Source organism: Amphiprion ocellaris, chromosome 13, assembly GCF_022539595.1.
Source record: "Amphiprion ocellaris isolate individual 3 ecotype Okinawa chromosome 13, ASM2253959v1, whole genome shotgun sequence".
Classification (NCBI taxonomy): domain Eukaryota; kingdom Metazoa; phylum Chordata; class Actinopteri; family Pomacentridae; genus Amphiprion; species Amphiprion ocellaris.
The window spans coordinates 20,106,453-20,125,318 of NC_072778.1; the positions used below are offsets into that span (position 1 = coordinate 20,106,453).

Sequence of the window (18,866 nt, forward strand, 5' to 3'; positions counted from 1 at the left end):
CTTTACCACCTAGACATGTACAAATATAAGCTGTGAATCCTTCTTCCATGATTCACCTGATATGTAGTAATACATATGTTGTACATAAAATGAGGATGTGCAAACAGAAAGGAGGCCTGTTCAATAAACTGCATCACATAATGAGATTCAACAAGAAAATTCTATTTAATTTCAGCTCAAATTTGCAAAATGTTACAGTGTAAACTGGCAGGGAAGAATGAGACAGATGTCCTATGTTGTGTTTTATAGAAAGTGGTGGTATGACAATAGAAGTTATGATCTGTCCAAAATACATAATGCATGAACAAACAGTCCTATTAAGGCACCAGAAAAAAAATCTAACTACCAATAAATACATGTGGCATGTTGTGCTTGGAAGACATGACAATGAGGGAAAGTATCTTTGGCTCGTAAAAATCATTCAGATCATCTCCTGCAATCTTTTGGACAATCTGCAGGACTGCAATAAATCAAGTCAACAATCATACATTCCCTTAAACTGCACAAGAGACCCACTGACTTGATATGTTTTCCCTTTTCATAATAGATGTCAATAATAAATGTTTATTCATTGAGAAGTTAATCATTGCCAATTATTTCTTGAGCTACAGAAAGAGTAATTAGAAAGCAGTACATAACACTGAGTAAAAAATTAGCAAGGGGATACAAAATTATATTTTGCCTACAATATGATGCGATTTTCATTTATTATACAGGGACTAATTCTAATGACGCAAAAATAACAGTCTGTATCATTCATTGTGATCACTGTGCAAGTCAATTAAACCATTTCATAGCCTTCAGGCGACAGAATACCATTGTTAACACATGGTCATTCTGACGCATAGACATAAATTAATTTAACCATTTGGCAGTCATTTCACTGATCATATAGCAGCTGAGGCATTAATGATAGATGAGAAGGAGAAAGGGTTGAGTTTGTAGCCTGTTCCGCTGTAGAACTTGTTTTGAAACTCCACCCTGTAAGAGAGACAAGCAAAAATCAACATACAACAATTATAAACTTCAATAAATAGTGCATTTATAAACTGCATTTAACCGTTGCTAGTTTCTATTAAGTGCTTTGTGATGTGATTCATTTACTGATTTACACAGACACACACAGAGCTGCCATGTAAAGTCATTGAGAGCAGTTGAAGGTTCAGTGTCCTGCCCAAGAAAACTCCAGGACACGGAGGAGTCAGGGATTGAACCACCCACCTTGCAAAAAGTGAACAACCCACCCGGAAACCCATCTCATTTCTTCTACAGTGGACATAAAGCTGAAAATATTTTTAGTAATGCCTCTGTCAGGGAAAGATCTCATCACTTATGTTTTATTAACAAAGACGTTCACATTGGCTATTCCTGGCCTTCAAAAACACAGTTCGGTGGAGCTTTTTTGTAGTATCACCATCAGAGAAAAACTAAGCAAAATGACACTTATTTAAAAGAAATAACAAAATATAATGGCTTTGCTGAAATGAAATGTAAATGGACATTTTTCACTGTGGATGCTCTCTGAGCTTCAATACCGCCCTCAAGCAAAAAATGTCTACTTTGCATGTTAGATAAATAACCTTGCAAAGTAGACAGATCAACAGACAGTTTACTGAGTAGTTTCAATACCTGCATCACATTTTTCAGGTGACAAATAGTAAATACAGAGTGAAATATGTACACCAGTATAAAAATACAGAAGACCCAACTGAGGAAACGATGAGGAAGGATCACTATGTCAATGGAGTTTTTTTAATACGCTAGAAGAGATATCATAAATGAAATACAAAGTGTCCAAATGACAGTCTCAAAAACATAGATTCACACTTCCAGATTTTTATATGTAACAAACCTAATGAACCTATCCTATCAGCTTGCTAGTTGGGACTTTCCATATTATCATTCTTCTTCAGAATTGGTTTCCAGTTCTAACATATATGGCTGAATTACTCCAATATTCCAACTTGCTATTGTGTAGAGTAGTTTTACAGTGTTTGAGCAGAATTGTAGGTTCGTTATTGAGCTCGAGCTGCCTTGAGTCGAAAGTGGTGGTTGAATAAAGAGGCAGGAAATATGTAGATCCACACACTCTAGAAGAAGCAACTATGTAGTTATATCTAAGACATTTTATGGTATGATGGGAATACTTTCATGAAAAAAAATTCTAAAACTGTAACTGGAGAGGAGGTTTAACTGGATAATCAGACAATTAAAATGCACAGTCATCTAAAATCTGAAACATAGACAGGGCAATATGCCAGGCACCTTAGCAAAGCTGTTTTTGGACAACTTGCACAAAATTTCAATGTCAATCATGCAAAGGTGTTTTGTGTATTTCCCGTTTTGTCTTCTCGTTCCGCTCATCCTTACCAGTGCAGACGGAGCGCGTGCAGGAAAGCTGACAGTCCCTCCATAACCAGGAGGATGGAGACGGTCAACACAGCAAAGAAGGCGAAAATTACAAAAAGGACCACAGATCCCACATAGCCCTCCCACTTCAGCGCAATACGCATGACCATCACCCACAGCACCTCTGACAGCTCTGTGGACACACAAATGACTGACCGTTAGATAGCCATAATTAGCTGGGAAAAATATCATGAGTGTATGACTGGAAAAATTACAGCATGAGTAAGTTGAGTTTTAGAGAGGAAGTCATGTGAGAATGAAAATACACAATGTGTTTGTGTGCCACTAACGTGCGTGTGCCAAGCTGAGAGCCCAGAGTCGGAGGTAGGAAGCCGTGTTGGAGATGCAGCCCAAGCAGTACTCTATGGTGTGGATGGCCTGATGCATGTACTCATTTGCAGCATCAAACTCCTACAGACGGCACAGTTGAAAGCATTAGACAAGAAACACCAAGGTGCATCTCATGTAGTCCGTTTGATAAATGAATTTAAGATTGCTCCTCTTTTACCTCCCCTTCAGCTGCTGCTCCTTCAATCTCCCCCTGGCGAGTGTTGATGGAGCCCTCGTCGTTGACCAGTAAACGCCTGTCTTCCGCCATGTAGAAGTTACGACGTTGTCTTAACTTGAAAATGATTAATTCACACGTGGGCTTCCCCAGCAGGAGGACTGGGACAGATAACAGAGCCAGCACCACCAGGATGGTCTGCACCAAGCTCTACACAGGAAGAGTTACAGGAAAGGAAAAGGGTATGTTAAAAGACAATGCTGGTGTTTTTGTAAGTTGCTTCTCATTCAATCACTCATTTCATATTAGTACAGTATGAAAATGAGCTTGCAGAGACTGTCTATAGATAAACACTGTAGGTTTTAAAATATCCTGCCAAATAGTGTTGCACATAGACGCTATATAGTCATAAAATAAAAACCAAAGCACACAAGCAAATGCTGAGCATGTAAATATAAATAAAACTCTGCACTTGAATGCTTAAAATATTGTCCTTTTTCTTCCCCCCAAAAATATTTGTACAACTAGTACTCTGCAACTATTAAATAAACTTCACAAAAGTTAATGCAGGCTAAATATTCAGTGTGGTGGCTTCCTTGTCACAAGCACATTGCAAGCACTTTCAAGGCGATTTTCATATTGTACTAAAATAAAAGTGGAAAGTGAAAAAATGCATTCACTACTATAAAACCCATGGCATACTTAAATGTGAAAGCAAATCGTAGAATGCGAGTTGAAACCCTGATAGTTTCATTTTAAGGAAATAATCAAACCACACACACCTGTCCTGTGTAAAGCGGTGGGTTGTCAGGATTTTCTGTGAAGAGGAACATGTCTATGAAGTGGATAAGTATACTGGGAGCAGTTTTGGACTCAGCAGCGGAGTAGGCAATCCACTTATAGACCACCATGAACACCAGGTAGCCAAACAGAGACACCATGAAGAACAGCTCTGGGATCAGCACAAACAACAGACTGCTTATCTTGCGAAAGTGCCTGAAGAAAGCAACAACACGGGGAAACAGAGACAGGGAAACAAGGAAGGCAAGTGTGAATAAATATGAAATGACTTAATAGTGGAGGTGTGGACACAAAAAAATAAAACATGATTACTTACAAGTAGTTGAAGAGTGACAAGCTGACTCCAAAGGTCATGTGAATGATCCCAATGATAACGGACATCTTCATCTTGTATGAGTTCAGGAAAGTGAGTTTGTTGTTGGCCATGCCCCAAACCTGCAACACAAGAGAGAATGAGAACAAATGTCTTCTTGTTTATTGTTGACTGAAGGATTTTGAGTGCGATGGACGTACCGGGTCAATGCCAAATGGATAGGGGCCGGTAAAAACACCGGGCTGAACAGGATCCATGGACAAGTACTGGTTCCCTGCCAGCACTGATGCACTGAAAGAGATAATACAAAGGTAAGAAAGTGTGTAGATGCTGGAAGGGAAAAAATGAATCACTTGGAGGTGGACTGTATGAAAAGTCCTCACTTCCAAATGTTTTTCTCAAACATCGGGCCGACGTGCCACGCTGAGTTGAAGGTACTGAGGCCTCTGCTGAAGCACTCGTTGTAAATGGCCCCCGTGTAGATAGAGAACAGGCCCATCAGCAGAATCAAATACCTTCCTCCAAACATCATCTTCCAGATCTGAAACACAGAGGCAGGACAGTCATTTCAGTATTCAGAGTTCATGCACAGGTGTCTTACATGCTTTTACAGCTTCTTAGATCCTAATTGGGAAATGCTTGTTTCAGCTATGCAGCGTTTCACTGATGTCTGTGAAATGTCATTAAGTATGAAAGGCAACTGGATAATTACTAATTACTTTCAATTCAATTCATCTCATGCGCCTGTGGGATATGTAAAAGAATGTTCTTTGGTGACGTGTTCATAAATTGGTTGCATGTGATGATGGTCTGTGCAAAGCTTCTCTTAATCAAATGGAAAGCGGTTAAGACAGCAGTCTTTTCAGCTAAAGTCCAGCGTTTGTGTGATTGCTGCTGCTTTGTTTTGTGTGGAATAAAGAAATTCATACTAAATTATATTCTCCATTCTTCTTTATTATAAGTAAAGCGCAATCTACAACCATTTAAGCTGCCTTTATCAAAAAAGCTTGTGAAATATCAAGCTTTTCTGTTAGTCTTAGCTTTAAATATTCAAGGACAATTGGAAATTTTCTATTCAATTTCTTTCTTTCTCTCAAGAAACCTCATGAAAAGGCCAAAAGCAACAATAAAGAGATCCTACTAACACAACAAGCATTGCTTACATATCTAAAGTCTGATTTACCTTTTTCTTCTTTGCCATAAAGCTCCATTGCTTTAATTTAGCTAGTAAAAACCCATAACAGGGTCCTGATGTTTTAATGGGTGATTTGTTTCTTCACTATGAAACATATGAGCATCACAGTTTATCTACAAACAGCTCCACAGACTAATAACAATGATCACTTTTACATCTCTGGAAAGTAATTTTTAGACAACAACAGGGCTCTGTGGCACAAAGGAATAAGGTAAATCAAGCTTTAGATACACAGACTTTACCATTTATTTAGATCTATTCATTGCTGATTTTAGCCTTTTTGTAGAATTTTTCACTATTAGAATAATTTGGAATTTACAAATTTGGTAATTGGACATTAAAAATACTGATAATTACCTCATTGTTGTTTTTGTTAAGTTTAGGGTCCTTCTCCTCAAGGACCATCCACAGGGCCGCTAGAGTCATCAGCAACCCATGACCCACATCCCCAAACATCACCGCAAACAGGAAGGGGAATGTGATTATGGTGTACACCGCTGCAGAGGCATCGAGAGACAAATACATGCAAGATTTCTTTGGGCTCCATTTTCAACGAATCTATCATGCCAAAAATTCAAGACAAAATCATTTTTGTGTGGTGTGGTGACAAACCTGGATTCACTTCACGGTAGCTGGCCACTCCGTAGGCATCAACGATGTTCTGGAAACCAGTTGTGAAGGAGTTGAGGGGAAACAGAGTAGGTGGAGGAGTGGAGGAAGGCAGGCGGTTGTAGAAGGAGTCAACCCCACTTCCACTCTTCCTCTGAGGATGGAGAAGAAGTTTGGAAAAAGATGGGAGAGCATTATACTCAGTCATTTATGTAAAATCTCCTGGTCTACAACTCCATGTTTCTGCTGTCCGGTTGTCTTACCCCTCCCTCTCTCAGAGCGCTCTGCAGTTCAGGCAGCTTGGCAGTGGGACACCAGGCTTCAGCGATCAGGCATTTGTCTGTGACTGAGGGGCTGCAGAGATTCAGTACCATCTGGATCGCCTTGCACTTCTGGACTCGTACCTTCCACTGAGGCAAAACAGCCACTGCACGCAACAACAGCTGCTGCAGGAAGGCCTCAGTTTGTGACAACACCTGAAGTACAGGAGAGGGAAGTGAAAGGAGAAAGGTGTTGATCCATAAGATATGTAAGAGATGTAATATTTAGCTCTTTAAAACCCACATTACTGCAATGTTTCTTGTATTCTTTTTTGTGTGTATCAAACAAAAGAGGGTAAAAGCTTATGATTGTATCAAAGTAGCAACAAAATCAGTGTGCTTTTATGAAGATGTAATACACTCACTGATTTGATGTCTTCAATTCTGCCTTGAAGTCCCTGGAGAATCTCCTCTCTCTCAGCAGAGCTCTCAGGATATGCAAACGTCTGTGTGCGGAAGCTATGAGGTGGAAAAAAATCAAAAGAAATTCACTTTTAATAGACAACAGTGTGTAATTCAACAATTAAAAGGGGAAGCACAGATTTTCCCACCAGTCACATATCTTCTTGACTTTCTGTCCGATCTGTTCTCCCCAGTAGGAAATGAGGAACACCGTCCACTGTACCATTTCCCCCTGCAAACGTAGAAACAGTAAACAGCTGTAATATATTACCCATAATGAAACTTGTTACATGTGACAAATCATCAGAGACTATCTCTGGACTAGAAATAACTCTCATATCTGTCTTTCAATTATAATGCAGTCTCTCTGTCTCTGAGCTCTCACCGTGTCTGGGTGCTCAAGTCGATCCTCCATTTCTCTAAAATCCACGATAATATAACCGCGACATGCCCGCCATAACAACCGTTCAAATGAGGGGACTTTCCAAGGATGAACCACTCCAGCAACAAAACTGAGGGAGAGGAAATATAGGTAAAAATGTGTCAAATGTAAATAAATTTTAAAAAAAGATTAAACACTAAAGAGAAGTTTTGGTAAGCGAGTTGTACCTGAGGTGGACATCTTGGCGGTTATCAAACAAGCCTTGGCTTTCCAGCACTTGTGGCGGTGCCTGTGGGAATATGACAAAGGAGAAGATTTTATTGCAGTGTGTTTTCTACAGCACAGTAATCAAAAGAAAAGCTGATAATGATGCAGGAACTGTTGTAGGAGTAAAATTTTTTAACAACCTGCGAGGCTGTGAGAGAGTGTGTTCTGGTCAGAACGCCTTTGTACTGACAGAGCTGAGTGAGCTGAGCCCGAAGACTGTCTCTGTTCCTGGACACCTAATGAGAAACACACACATATGACTTCCCATCAGTCCAAACAGTTCATCCTTTTCTGATGGTGCAATAAGAAGAGAACAGGAGCTCTTTGTTTAATCATCACAGCCTTGTTTTAGATACTCACCTCTTTGAGCTCTCTGGCCAGCCTCTCGCTCTCCTCCTCTATGGTGATCAGTTCACGGGGCTGAGGGGCCGAAGGTGTCGGGCATGGAGGCGGGAGGGGACCCTGCAAAGGTGGAGACAGGGAGCGACTGATCTCCTGCTCCAGGAAGGCTGAAGGGCAAATAAAGAAGGTCAGGAGGGGGCAGATGGAGAATCAGAAAAAAACTAACAAATACAGAACATGCCTGTGGGGAACAGTGAGTCAGTACTTACTAAAAGTTTTCTCGAGTTCCTCGCATCGTCTGACTTCACCGACAAACTTCCTCTGAAATGCGTTCACATTTGGATTCAACTGAAACATCGGAGCACAGGGGAGAGGCAGAGGGCAAGAGGGTTATTCATGCTCATCTGATTAGAAGAAGAGAGGAAGGAAAATGTTGCTGTATCTAACTGACACAACTCAGATACGCAGAGGCTGCAGATTCCAACAAACAAGACAGTCACACACAGGTGTAAACAGATCAACAAATGTGCTCAGAGGTTGAGGATAAGAGCCAAAACATATAAAAATACGTCTGAAACTAACCCGTCACTTGCAAGTCTAGTATTTTAGGCAAAATAGTTGCACACAGAAAAGAGTTCTGGCCAAAAGCAGTAGCTCAACATCTAATCAGTTTGTATTTTTTTGAGCTTTGCCCCACAAGGCAATGAATCAAGAGCAAAAATAGTTTGGGTGACTCACGTCTCTGAATTCAACCAGGCCCAGCTCTCCCAGCTCACTGACACAGTTGTAGGCCGAGCCGGACTGAAGGAAAAGCTGCACCAGGCACACTTCCTCGCTGCGAAACATGGAGCCCATAGCTGTCTGCAAAACATCAAGGAAACAAATCTAAATTAATACCTTCTTTTAAAAAGGTCTGACAATGAGCCAAAGAGCAAATGAGAAAATGTAGAGAAGAGAAGCAGTAAATATAAAAAAATAAAAAAAAATAAAAAAAAATGTCGACAGGTGGCATCTATTTTCAGCTGGGACACTAAAAACTGCAGAAGTTTATTAGTGGAAACCGAAGAAAGCAGAAGTGCTGAGTCGAGTCCTCCTGACTGTGATAAGGTGGGATTTCCATTCTTGCACAGACGTGTTTCTGCCGATATTACAAGCTCACAGTTCTTTTTCAGTTGTGAGCAAAACCCTGGAACTAATCCTTTAACCCTTAAAAACAATGCATGTGTAGAATAAACTGTCAGTTGACAGTTGATTACTTTCAACCAGCTAAAACTGAGGCAGTCAGACAAATGGATGGTTAAAAAAAAAAAGAAGCTTTGAGTGCGGTTTCACTTTATGCTAGATTTATAAACTGTGGTAACTGGTGCTGTTGAACTGTGCTGCATTATCATCACGCTAACCTCGCTGACACAAATGAGGGGGACAAGAGACAGCCTTCAAAGTGACCATGACTCTGGATCAGCACCTTTCTAAGAGTTTCATCACAAACTGAGCTTTGTGACCTTTATATAGGTCATAGGTTTTGCAGTGTCAGCCCTGCACTTATTTTTTGCAAGAGTGGCAGGGACTGTTCTTTACAATGCTAAAAAGGCAAAACAAAAAAAACTCAAATCGCTCTACATCTATTTATATCTGTCATTCCGATTATGCATTAAAGCTCCATAAAACAATATAACAGTTAATCAGAAGCATTAGGATCTTATTTTACAGTTCATAACAGTCTGATCTGCTTACTGAAGTCAAAATAGTGTTTAATTATGGAAGTTTTTCGATTTCTTACAGCAGGGTATCTGCAGTAGCGACAGTATTGTGTTTACAGATTCTTACCATAGCTACATATAAAATGTGACCTTTCTAATCATTAATGACAACAGCCTACTATAAATGAAAACCCATTTTATTGTCTTATTGTAAGCTGTTGTAGCTAGATAAACTGTTATTTGGCAAAGGACAGAATATTCAGTTTTGTTTTTTTAATTTTTATCAGATACACAGTCCTATGATTACAAAGAGTTACTTTTTTTCAGATGTATTGCCCTCACCGGCACCTGCATGTCTCCTCTTGGACTATTTACAAAATGAGTCACCCAAATCACTATGTAATAAAATTAATGCAAACAAGTCTTACCAAGTCACGCCTGTACATGTGATTTAAGCTATGTAAATCACATAAATAAGACTAATTCTAAGGCACACTGGTCTAGCAAGGATGCACTCTATGTGATTTCAAAGTGGGACAACGCACAGAAGGAAAGTATGACTTTATTCTGCCAGTGTCTCACATTTTATAATCATTTTACCATTAAAAAACACCGAAAATGGTGCATAATAAGATTAACGGCCTTTGTGTCTAACCATGTATAGATGTATCTGCAGTCTACTGGTGTACATAATAAACTGACAGTTTAAAATGTGTACTGAAAATGATTGAAAACTTGGTCTAACTTGACTTTAACATGACTCCATATCTAAACTACAAACTCGTCATTACACAGTGAGTCTATAAATTAAATAACGAAAATATACGGATGTTTTCTTGCATAAATAGTGACCTCCATACTGTCTGTCTCTGTCAACATTTTGTCGTCACACAGAAGTGAGTCACAGTTTCGTTTTTACCGACACACCGGGCTGAAGAAGCTAACGGTGGTCGAACAAAATGTGTAAACGTGAAGCTAAATATGCTTTAAAAAATCTATATGTATTAACTTTAGGTGGAAGAGCAGCGCGAGGTTTTGATTTGCGTCACGACAATAGCGGTGAATGAAGAAAGCCACAACAACACAAGAAGTACAGAATGGATGTCAGATATCCGACCTGGCTGTCTCTGGAATCCCGCTGGACTCCGCCGCGCTATGCTTCAGGCTGTCCGGCTCCGTACCGACTGACCGACCGTTGACCGTTTACCGGGAGGGAACCGACGTGTTTGTGAGGTTTACGAGAAGTTCTGCCGTTTCGTCTCGCACTTCCTGTTTGCCAAAGTCACGTTACTGCGGCCTCACGTGACGGTGGACGTTAGTCTCTCGTTTGGCCGCGAGAGGTCGAGATTTGCGCAATTTTAAACGGCGCAGAAGAAAATTAGCGGGTTTGAAGAGGTGTTTAAAAGTCAAGGAGAGTTATATTTCATTTTTTACTGTTTTAATAGCACTTTACACCAAATATGGAGCGGTTGATTTGGTAAACAATGGTTGCTAGGCGACAGTATAATGACAAACAGCGGGCTGCCATTGAACTGTTTGTACAGTTATTATTATTATTATTATTATTATTATTATTATTATTATTATTATTATTATTATTATTATTATTATTATTATTATTATTATTATTATTATTATTATTAGTATTATTATTAGTATTATTATTATTATCAATAATAATAATAATAATAATAATAATAATAATAATAATAATAATAATAATAATAATAATAAATTGGAAAAATTATTGATGTGCTTTATACAAATATTAATTCAAACAAATAAGTAAGATCCCGCTTATTCAACAAGAGAAGATAACTTTCTAATTTTTTATTTTTTACTTCAAAAAAAAAAGACTGGATCAAGACCGTACTGTGCTATTGATGGTGGGATTTTACATATAAGTGTATAAATAATTTACATACAATAGTATTAATAATTGTAATCATTAATAATGAGGACAAAGCCTGCAAAAGTTACATTAAATACTACTTTACCTGACTATTATACATACTATGGCAGAGACCCTACACTGTTAGTAATTTTGATGGGCAAAATAACTAGTTTTACAATAAAGCTATGACCTGAAGGTATAGTAAATAATGAAATGTAACCTAGTTAATATAAATATTATGGCTAAGACTCCACTACACTGTGAATAAAAATAAAAATTAACTTGACTTTACAGCTTAAATTCTGACCCTACATAACTGTACAAGAGAATGCTGTCACTCCTGCTTTATCTCTGAACCAAGAAACAACACAATTTGTGCCAGAAGGAAAACGTTTAAATATGCAGATTATGCATTTTCTAACTAAAAATACAATTACTGTTCATTTCCAGAACATATATCTGATGCATAAAGCCAGCTTCAAAACAGTTTAATTTTGTTGTTTGTATATTCGAGCCAAAGGTTTATACAGAGAGGAATTTGGATTATCTATTTTTCTGACTCCATGAATCAAAAGCAAATAAGTCAGGGGGATGAAATCCATTTTAGCCATGTTAATATGAAATGTTGTATAAGTTAGGAAGTGAATGATATATGAACACACCCTTCTGTTTAGGTGGGAATAAAACTGGAAAAATTGGAACTGAAGGGAGATTTCTGGCACAGCATATAAGAAAATTACCTTAAAGCTATGTATTATTATTGAAATCTACAGACACCTACAGAAAGTGCCCTGCTTTACGTAAAAGTGCTCTGTTCCAAGCTGACATCCTGCTTTTATAATATTACTGTACAGTAAATATTATCACAAAAATGTACTTGAAGTATATAACAAGTGCTCAGAAATATCACTGTTCAACTACAATATATCATTAAATTATTATTACTCCTGTATTCCTGTTAAAGCAAGAATATGTTTTGGTTGGTTAAAGCTGAGCTTATATACCATTTCATGCAGAACTACAGATACTGATCATTTTCTTTATGGATTAATCTGCTTCATTAATTCATTGGTTGTTTGCCTCGATCTTAATAGCAGTCAATTCTGTCAAAATCAGTTAATCATCAGAATGTTTTAGCTGTTCTTCTACACATTGTTGGGCAGTTTCATAACATTTAATACAATTTTCATGTTTTGTGTTTAAATCAGAATTTTGAAAGCAAATACAGCCATCAGACAAATGTACAGAAGTGCAGTGTCAAACTCATAATTAATTCTTCACAATGGATCTCAAACATCAGAGTGAAGTTGCAATAAAAAAAAAACACACATTTGGATGTAAAAGGTTGCTTTACAGTTCAATATAGAATATCTCAGAGCATCTTTACTGCCAGCTGGCTAAGAAGCACTTAGTAACAAACTTTAAATTTGTGCAACCTTGTAAAAATATTTTTACAGTTGAAGACAAATACATTCAAAGGAGTGGATCCAACAGAGTCAGAAACTTGAGGGCAATACAAAAGATTTTTTATTTTATTGTAAAAGGGCAGAGGTGCAGCAGGTGAAACAGCAAGTAATGGGAAATATACAATTGTAAAAAAAAAAAAAAAAAAGGAAAAATTTTCAAACAAACAGGAAATAAAACAAGGAAAGTTAAACATTATTACATTTTTCACAGAAGTTTACGAATCTCATACACCTGCTCATCTTGCACTTTACATAACTACAGCTGTAACTTAATCTTACCCTAAAGGTATCATAATGAAGCTGCTCTACATTAAGAGGCAAAATAGATAATCACCAATTATAGTTTCTGACTGTATACATTTAAGAGATGTATCACAAGCGACTTCTGAACCCACCCCACACACGCATAAAAAGAAAATTCTACAGTAAAATTATAATTTCTGGCAAACAGAACAGAAATTTTACACTGAAGTTGCAGCTCATTACACATCATTTAGATTTCAAACTTAGAAAGCCAGCAAACATGTTGCTATATTAACCATGTTGCTGTGGTTTCATTGGATTTCTTCCCTGGACATGAGGACTAAAACACTAAAGAAGCAAAGGTAGCAGTGATTTTTTTTTCCTTTTTCTAATAATGACCGTGTCCAGTATGGTGACTGCTCGGGCGGAGATCATTCTAAACTCCTCTCCGTTGTTCTCCTCCCTTCATTCTGAATTTAACCTTTTCTACAAACTGTAAAATTTGAGACTTCTGTCCATTCCTGCAGAGGTCAGGAACTGAGCATTCTCTCCAAAGGCCACACCGGTCACCAATCCTGAGTGGTCTGCAATTTGAAAAGAAAAATAATAAAAATCAAGGTTAAACAAAGTCTGGTAGTTCCTCAAAGTTAAAGCCTTCTCATATACATAGTGGATAAACACTTGTAAAGAGAGTGATGTTGTTTTTCCCTCACCTGTGAAGTTGAGGACCTCAGACCATTGCTTGCAGATGTAGACACGGATGTCAGAGCCTCCTACAGCCAGGTACGTACCACTCTGATCAAACACCAGGGACTTCACCTGAAACACAAAAACAGATGAGTAAGATTCAGAAGCACAGAGGGATGAAAACAGTATAATTCCACTGTTACTGCAAATTGTCACTGTGTTGTGTTTATTCACTTCCTTGCCTTCTTGTAGAACTGGAGGAAACCTCTAACTTAGTTCTCTAAACCAACCTACCACCCAGCACTTTGACATTTAATTAACACGTATCTTAACGCAGATATAAACTAATAATTAGAAAATTAAACACAGTTATAAGCTGCGTCCGTTTGACTCCAGGATGTCACTGCATCCAGTAAAGAAGTAGCCTCTATTCTCTATGCTAAGTTCCCTGCTCGCTGGCTAAAACATCCCTTTTAGTGTACAGCAATGACCATTGTATTGTATTTCTATCCAGTTCTAGGCAGCAAAAAAAGTTCTCCAAATGACAAACCACTCATTTAGAAAAAAAAACATTAATATTGCATTTTTTTTTTTACCTCATAGTTGTTGTCCAGAGTGATGGTCTTGAAGTTCTTCAGTTTCCTCAGATCCCACAGTTTCAGAGAACTATCCTGGGCACCTGGAGCACAGAATCCCACATGTTAAACACACACTTAAATATAGTGTTCCAGATGTCTTTAGTGAAGAGAGACAGGCAACTCTTTTGATATTCCTGCAACTTTACAGCCTAGTACACAACATAAAAACAAAGTTTAGCAGGAAATATTGTTTAAAAAAAAAAAAAAAATGCAGTTAGTAATATTAACCTGTGGCCAGGTAGTATCCATTCTCAGAGAAAGCAATAGAGGTGACAGGTCCAGAGTGGCCGGGGAAGTTGGCCACGTTAGTGCGCTCTTTCAGATCCCAAATCTTGATTTGGGAATCAGCCGTACCGGTGCCAAAAATGAGACCATCAGGGTGGAACTGAGCACAAGTGAGAGCTGGGGGATGCAAATGGAATCATTACGACCTGAAAGAAAACTTTTATTCTGACTGCCAAACACACAAGTGACTGTAGCACCACTTACCGCAACCAGCACTTTCATCTGTAACTTTGGTGAGGACTCTACCAGTTTGGATATCAGAGAAGGCCCAGTACTGCAAAGTAAAACAACTTGTTAGCATGGTGAAGCAGTTGAACAGTGGAAAGACTGTTTATACTGCATCAGTCAGTAATTCATTTCTTCAAGCAGTGCACACACACACACACACACACACCTGATCCTCAGAGGAGCTGAGCAGATAGTCTCCAGTAGCATGGAGGGACAGACCGGTGACACCTGCCTCATGGGCACGCACCACTTGTACACAGCTGCCCGCGGTGACGGACCACACACGGATGGTGGTGTCTGGAGATGCAGAGAAGACCACAGACTAGAGGAGAAAAGACAATGAGAGCGTGAGGAATGGTGAAAAGTCAACAATAGATTACCATAACAACCATGTTTGGCATTTCTCCTAATAGAGTTAACTCTCATTGTAAATTATTTGGTTATCGGAGATTTTTTTCTCATTGATGTATCAAATAGACTGAGAAAGTTTTACCTGAGATGGATGGTAAATGACAGAGGTGACTTTCTTGGTGTGACCCTTAAGTGTTGCCACAATCTGCTCCTCGTTCTTGTCAAATACCACCACGTTCTTATCAGCTCCACCTGAGAGAACACAAGAGTTTTGATTTCCTATAACCGACTCTTCATATTTTGTCTATCATGCTATCAAATCAAATCAGATGTAGTCATTGTACCTGTGAGCACTTTGTTAGTGTCTGAGGGACACAGATCCAGAGCCAGAATACCAGGCACACTGGCACTATGAAGACCCTGAAGGCAACAGAAGACAGAATGTTTACAAAATCTTCAGCAAATAACTCACAGAAGCAGTTGCATTCTCCTGATTATGCAGAATCAACACTTACAGCGTGGGAAGCCACTTGGCGGTATTTGCTGAGATCCTCAGCTCTAACCAGCTCCTCTGGGACAGTTTTTCCTCTCTGGAGAAACACAGTTAAGCCATTAAAAGGAGCGTGAAGGTAAATTACAGATTACTATAATGGTAAGACTTGTGGTAAAATAAGGATGAGATATACAGCATAAGTGAGGCTAAATAAAGGAGAAATATAATACCTTCTTTCTCTCTGTAGTGAGGATAGTGGCCTTGTCTTGGAGCTGTGAACAGAAAAAACAGAATACTCACACATTGTCTAAGAAACATCTTAGACAAGCTAAAGAAAATGACATGTTATGGCCAAATAATGATGAATGTGGGTAAAGGAAATGAAAACCTTACCTTCTGGATGATCTCTGGGGTCATTCCCACCTGTTCATTAATTTCCATAGGCTCTCCACCAGCACCCTGAAATACAGAAGGCAGAATTAGAGACTGCTGGAAGAAACTACGGCAAAAGGTGATGTAGGCATTTTTGATCAGTGTCTTAACAGCTTGAATTAAAAGTCAGTGACTCACTGCTGCAGTTGGCTGAGAGGCAGGAACTGCCTGAGGGGCAACCAGTCCAGCTTGAGGTTTAAGCGTGGCAAGAGCTGTAAGAAGGAAAAAGGCCACATGAGAAAATGCTGTAGCATTACTATCTACAAGCTCATGTTGATGTGGCATGTCATTTCTATGACGGAGGTATAAAAAGACCTTGTACATGCTTCACAATTGGAACTATGCCCTTCAATTAAGGCCAAAACATTTGCTATCAACCCACCTTCTCTTGCAGCCGTGACCTCTTTGGTGAGTCGAGCAATGACTCTGCAGGCGGCATCATGTTGATAGAGGGCATGTGAAAGTTCCTGACGAGTGGTCTGCAGCTGCTGCCGCAAGGTGAAACTGTGGAGCATAACAGCATCCTAGAACACAAAAAGAGAAAACAGGATCCACTGATGTATCCAGTTGTATCTCTAAAATAAGAAACATAAAGGAACAAGGCAAAAACAACCTAAACCGCCAAGTTGGCTCAAGACTCCTATTGTGGCTACTCATTTAATTTGCTTCTTATGTTCGGTTACTTTTTATATGTTTAATTACTTCATTATTTTCATTAAATTTGTGACCTTGACTACCATTAAAGGCAGCATCTAATAAAATGTATTATTCATGCTACTAATACTACTATCACAGGAAAAAAATGCTAATTCAAAGCAGAGATTCTAGGAAACATTTACAGTGTGAAGGTGGTGTGGTAACTCCTCAGGGTTAACAAAACTTACCCACTCATCTTGAAGGGACTTGAGAATGGCAGGAATACTCGTTGCTGATGGAGCCTTTGGTCTGATAGGATGGGACACTGAAACAAAGAAAATTTGCTCATTGCAGAATTCATTAGGGCTACAATGAATACTTGGTTAGGTGTCAACTATTAAAATAATCACTTTCCAATTTTGCAAATCAATTTGAATTTTTTTTTTTTTTTTTTTTTTTTTAAAGAAAAACACCAGAAATCCCCAGATTCCAGCTTCTTAAGTTTTAATATTTTCTGGCTTCTTTACTCCTTTATGATAGTAGATGGAATATCTGTGAGTTATGAGGTATTGGTTCATTTCTGTATTGCACTCGCCTCTATTTCATTTTTCATTACTCTTATGAACAATTAAATCAGTCTATAATGACTCAAACTACTCTTCTTGACTACCTACCACTGTAGATATCATATATTACACATCTGTTATGATTTCCATTAAAGGTCGCTCTCTGCACTATCATTCACCTACCACATGTATACAGTATGCATTAGTCTGTGTTTATTGTCATTAACTGTATTTATTCCCACAATCAGAACCTGCACCATTTGCACTAAACTTGTGGTTCACTTTAAAATGCTCTCTCACACAAATCTATGGATGTACATATTGGTTAAACAGCCATTTTCCTTTCTTTAGCACGTTGGCCTTACCTAAATGAAAGTTTTAGTGTAACTACTTTAAGCGCAAAGAGAGAAAAAGAATCAAATCCTCAGTTAAAATTACGACTATGCTTACTTCAGCTTCCTATACCAGCACCGCAATTTACAACAAAAACTGACTGCTATAACCTTAAAGAGGATAAATCACAGGGTTGCTGTATTAATCTGCATTAGCATTAACTTGGTGCAGCGTCTTTTGAAAGTCTCCCATGAGTTTACCTTTGATATCTACGAGCTGCTCCTCGGATAGCGGCTGTCCGTTCATCGGGTCTGTTCCATTCTCTGCGATGTACTTCTCGATCAGTCTTCGCTCAAACACCTGGTTGGACACCGGGGACACGCACGGGTGCTCCGGCACCTCGTTGGAGACTGGGGGAAAAGTGCAGTTACAGCTTAAAAATCACACGACTCCGATAGTAAAATAACCACAAACAAGACCGGTGAACTGTCTCAAGTGGAAGGCGGTAATGCATGGCCGCTAACGTTAGCTAGGTCAGCTAGTAGCATTAGCACGGAGGCTAGCTAACCAGCACTGCCTCCGTCATATCAATGAAGTCGGCTTCACTTACTTGCACAAACCAAAGACATCTTCCCGACACAGTCCGATTGGTCTCTTCTTTACCGTGAATTATGCTCGCTCCGTGCTTGGTAGTTATTAACGCTAAAGGGTACACTTTACTTATGTTTTGCTCAAATTAGAAGTGGCACGCTGTCCTTTCATTGCCGCTATAAACGGAGCTTCTTCTTCTACGCTTTGATTTAGAGTCAAACCTCTGAGTTCCTGCACTGCCCCCTACAACCGTCTGACAAAACTGACTGAGCTTCTAGTGACAGCTGTGTTTCTCAGTTTTTGTGTATCTTTTCCACACACATCCTAGTGTATACAGCAGCTGCTTTTATCTGGACAGACAATCCCAAAGTGCAAATACGCCAAAGTTTTTGGCCTTCTTCTTACTTGCACTTCGTAGCTTAAGCCATACAGGCACTTCTAGTGTTGGTTTGATGTGTTTGATATGTCTCATGGCCAGGTTTAGCCTGTAATTACCATGATTTTTGGCTGGGTTTTTAATTTAAAATCAATCAATGCATTTTTTTGCAACTACCCTATAAGTTTAGTCTTCAAAATATAACACCCATTAATGGAGTCAAGACATTTTCATGTACTAATAACATTTCAGCTGCAATTTAGGTGCAACCACTTTTTGTAGGTAGAAAACTGCATTATATGAGTTGAATTAATCCTTTAGAGTTATCTCTATCAGTAAAAACAGCCAGATTGGCTATAATCCAGGGAACAGAGCAGGTAAAATTATGCAGCGATATAAGGA

General features: G+C 38.8%; 2 protein-coding genes across 2 annotated transcripts; both read right to left on the reverse strand.

The window, feature by feature from the left end:
• Positions 1 to 141: 141 nt before the first annotated feature.
• tcirg1b (T cell immune regulator 1, ATPase H+ transporting V0 subunit a3b) lies at positions 142 to 10,524 on the reverse strand. Its single transcript, XM_023275697.3, has 20 exons — positions 10,363 to 10,524; positions 8,284 to 8,406; positions 7,815 to 7,893; positions 7,564 to 7,712; positions 7,344 to 7,439; positions 7,164 to 7,225; positions 6,940 to 7,066; positions 6,704 to 6,786; positions 6,518 to 6,611; positions 6,096 to 6,308; positions 5,836 to 5,986; positions 5,581 to 5,720; positions 4,412 to 4,569; positions 4,229 to 4,319; positions 4,032 to 4,150; positions 3,697 to 3,910; positions 2,918 to 3,124; positions 2,700 to 2,820; positions 2,371 to 2,542; positions 142 to 981 (listed from the first exon to the last, which is right to left on the reverse strand). Exons 2-20 carry the CDS (start codon positions 8,398 to 8,400, stop codon positions 888 to 890), a joined length of 2,487 nt encoding a protein of 828 aa, XP_023131465.1. The 5' UTR covers positions 8,401 to 8,406; positions 10,363 to 10,524; the 3' UTR covers positions 142 to 887.
• Positions 10,525 to 12,643: 2,119 nt separating this feature from the next.
• prpf19 (pre-mRNA processing factor 19) lies at positions 12,644 to 18,291 on the reverse strand. Its single transcript, XM_023275713.3, has 16 exons — positions 18,108 to 18,291; positions 17,758 to 17,907; positions 16,847 to 16,923; positions 16,345 to 16,486; positions 16,101 to 16,174; positions 15,924 to 15,989; positions 15,761 to 15,802; positions 15,553 to 15,627; positions 15,382 to 15,457; positions 15,180 to 15,289; positions 14,853 to 15,008; positions 14,663 to 14,732; positions 14,402 to 14,575; positions 14,132 to 14,214; positions 13,562 to 13,667; positions 12,644 to 13,432 (listed from the first exon to the last, which is right to left on the reverse strand). The coding sequence occupies exons 1-16, from the start codon at positions 18,124 to 18,126 to the stop codon at positions 13,335 to 13,337; spliced, it is 1,518 nt and encodes a 505-aa protein (XP_023131481.2). The 5' UTR covers positions 18,127 to 18,291; the 3' UTR covers positions 12,644 to 13,334.
• Between the last annotated feature and the right edge of the window lie 575 nt (positions 18,292 to 18,866).

What these genes read in the sequence shown, in the direction of transcription:
- tcirg1b (XM_023275697.3), bottom strand. Translation starts at nt 8,400, where the DNA reads ATGGGCTCCATGTTTCGCAGCGAGGAAGTGTGCCTGGTGCAGCTTTTC. An exon ending in GGAACTCGAGAAAACTTTTA is followed by an intron (nt 7,713 to 7,814) that starts GTAAGTACTGAC and finishes TTTGCCCTTCAG; the next exon opens with CCTTCCTGGAGCAGGAGATC. An exon ending in TTAACAAAAACAACAATGAG is followed by an intron (nt 4,570 to 5,580) that starts GTAATTATCAGT and finishes TCTGTGTTTCAG; the next exon opens with ATCTGGAAGATGATGTTTGG.
- prpf19 (XM_023275713.3), bottom strand. An exon ending in AGTCCCTTCAAGATGAGTGG is followed by an intron (nt 16,487 to 16,846) that starts GTAAGTTTTGTT and finishes TTTGTGTTCTAG; the next exon opens with GATGCTGTTATGCTCCACAG. An exon ending in CCTCTCAGCCAACTGCAGCA is followed by an intron (nt 15,990 to 16,100) that starts GTGAGTCACTGA and finishes TCTGTATTTCAG; the next exon opens with GGTGCTGGTGGAGAGCCTAT.